This window comes from Seriola lalandi, unplaced genomic scaffold (genome assembly GCF_002814215.2).
Source record: "Seriola lalandi dorsalis isolate HSWRI2012SDOR001 ecotype SW California unplaced genomic scaffold, Sedor1 jcf7180002038560, whole genome shotgun sequence".
Lineage (NCBI taxonomy): Eukaryota > Metazoa > Chordata > Actinopteri > Carangiformes > Carangidae > Seriola > Seriola lalandi.
The window spans coordinates 1-2745 of record NW_019509136.1 but is presented as its reverse complement, the minus strand read 5'-3'; the positions used below and the strand labels follow the sequence as shown (position 1 = coordinate 2745).

The window sequence follows — 2745 nt, the reverse complement described above, 5'->3', positions numbered from 1 at the left end:
GTGTGTGTGTGTGTGTGTGTGTGTGTGTGTGTGTGTGTGTGTGTGTGTGTGTGTGTGTGCAGGGTTATGGGGGTGTGGAGAATGCATACATTGCCACCCAGGGTCCCACAGTGAATACAGTGGGGGATTTCTGGAGGATGGTGTGGCAAGAGAGAAGCCCAATCATCGTGATGATCACCAACCTGGAGGAGAAGAACGAGGTCAGTGTGGCGAAATGCAAGATCATGATGATGATGATGATGATGATGATGATGATGGATGCATTAATGGATAAATGCACAGCTACATTGATAACGGGATGGGTAAAAATATCCACTTGTGTGTCAACTGTCTCTTGCAGAAATGTGCAGAGTACTGGCCCGAGGACACTGTGACCCACGAGGGGATCGAGATCACCGTCGTCACGGTAACTCAGGAGGATGACTACAGTCTTAGGGTGTTTACGCTAAAGGTAAAACACAAAGACAGTTACATGTCACTCAATAAGGGTGAATTTAGTGCACAAGAGTATTTAAACCAACAAGTTAAAGAGTCAAAACAAGCTCCAAAAAAAGTCTGTAGTGGTATTTAGCTATGCAGATAGCTTTGGTTTTACTGATGAATACAATAGAAGTAAATGGAGTTGAATTTCTGGTGCATAAGAAACTTTTATTAAAACAAAGCTAAGTCCACAGCCATGCCAACAGCTCTACTTTGGCACATTGTTAGCGAAATGCTAACAATGACGATGCTAACATGCTGATAATTAGCTGGTTTAATATTAACGATGTTCACTATCTTAGCGTAGCATTTTAGCGTGCTAACATTTGGTAATTAGCACTATACAGAAAGTATGACTGATTGAGGCCGATTTGCAGGTACTTAGTCATAAATCAAAGTATTGGACAAATAGAAATGAGACCTGGAACTACATGAAAAGTCGTGACGGGAACATTTGTCTACTAAATTTATTTGAATACTGTGAGCAACATAAATGAAAGTCCATTCACTTCCATTGTATTGGGGTGAAAGAAGAAATTACAGAAACTTTGACAAATAAAACCAGAACTTTCTGCATGGCTATATAAAACAGAACAATGAGAAAACACTGTACAACTGTTGAGAACATGTGCAAACCAAACCTTTAACACATTTTGCATTAGCTGATCTTAGCTGCAGTATATCTGTGAACAACTTGCTGTGTGTTGAAACACTTTTTCAGATGATTGGATGTGTCCACGCCACTGATCTCAAGATTAATATGAACCATGTAATAAAAACATGCCATCTGCCATCACACCAGATTGTGATCTTAGGTTCTCAGCATACCAAGCAAACCCTACCCAAGTTTTCGTTTTCCCAAAGTAAATGTTTTTATAGGACTGTTTCATCAGCCTGTCAAGGTGCTTACAGACTCACCACAGATGTGTTTTGGGCGATGTTTACTCAACGTTCTGATATAGCCATACTTTTTTCAGTTCCATTCATGTGTTCATGATGAGTGTTTTATATTTAATTTAGGGTCATGGTGGCACCGGCACTCAGTGAGCCAAACATGATAATTCAGTAAATGCAGCCTGCATCTGATTACTAAGCACCAGGGGTTCATTATACAACTATGCTCTGAGTTAAAAGCTTGTTGTTTATTCAACTCCTCTGGTTTATGTTGTTTATCTGTAGGATTAATAATTATTGTCAGACTGACACTCACAGAATAGAGGCAGCTGATAGATCTGATTATGTACAGTATGGGCAAGGGAGAAACAGAATATCTTTCTATAACCCTCACTCTCTTTTCCTGTCTTACTCTGCATTCATTGTTGTCGTAGCAACTAACACCAAGGTAACAATTTGGATATACATGCAGAGCAACAGGCTGATCAAAAATCATTCTGTCTGTCCGTGTCGTGTACGTGTGCACAACATGATCACATCCGTATTTCACGCCTGTATGTCTGTCTATGTGTCCACGTGACTGTGTGTTTTCACCAGTGTGGCGAGGAGGAGCGCAGTCTGCAGCAGTACTGGTACACCTCATGGCCCGATCAGAAGACCCCAGACAAGGCCCCACCCCTGCTGGAACTGGTACAGGAAGTGGAAAGGGCCCGAGAGGAAGCCCCGCCCTCCAGCGGCCCTATAATTGTTCACTGCAGGTACATAAGTAACTTGTTCTTTAGCTTGAGTTAATTTGAAAGACATTAAATATGTGTCCAGAGGGCTCTGAGTCAAATGGGCAATAATAAACCCCAGTTGATAATATACTGTAAGAGCATAGGGGAAATTGTTGAATTTTTCTTTTTACTATAGAAAACACTTGGCACTCTTTCTGTGAGCAAAGCATTTGTCCAATTTTAGTTTTTCATTTGTCCGTTCCAATCCTCCGCTCCCGCCTGATTTCTCAAGGGAATATTTGGCATCAGTCAGATTAGAGGGATCAGTGCTAATCAATAAACCAATCCATCCATTCTCCTCTTCTCCACCCTCCACCCTGCTCCATCCCTTCACCCCTCCAACTTATTCTCCGCAGTGCTGGAATTGGTCGAACTGGCTGCTTCATCGCCACCTCCATCCTGTGCAAGCAGCTGAGGACTGAAGGTGTGGTTGACATCCTGAGAACCACCTGCCAGCTCCGTCTGGACAGGTGAGATATTCTTAGCCTGTGCACATGCTCATGTCCATCTTTAGCTCTCATAAAGCTCTCATAAAAGCCCAGGTGACGTAGTTAAAGTTGATTATGTTCCAAATCACAAGCTAAGTCTCTTGGGC

The 2745-nt window shown here is 42.2% G+C and overlaps 1 protein-coding gene across 1 annotated transcript; it reads left to right on the top strand.

Annotated features, from left to right (window-relative positions):
* Positions 1-68: 68 nt before the first annotated feature.
* On the top strand, positions 69-2620 carry LOC111648392 (tyrosine-protein phosphatase non-receptor type 5-like; the record flags this gene model as incomplete). Its single annotated transcript, XM_023398259.1, has 4 exons — positions 69-200; positions 341-451; positions 1972-2132; positions 2507-2620. Coding segments are annotated over exons 1-4 (449 nt in total), but the record flags the coding sequence as incomplete, so codon positions are not given.
* Between the last annotated feature and the right edge of the window lie 125 nt (positions 2621-2745).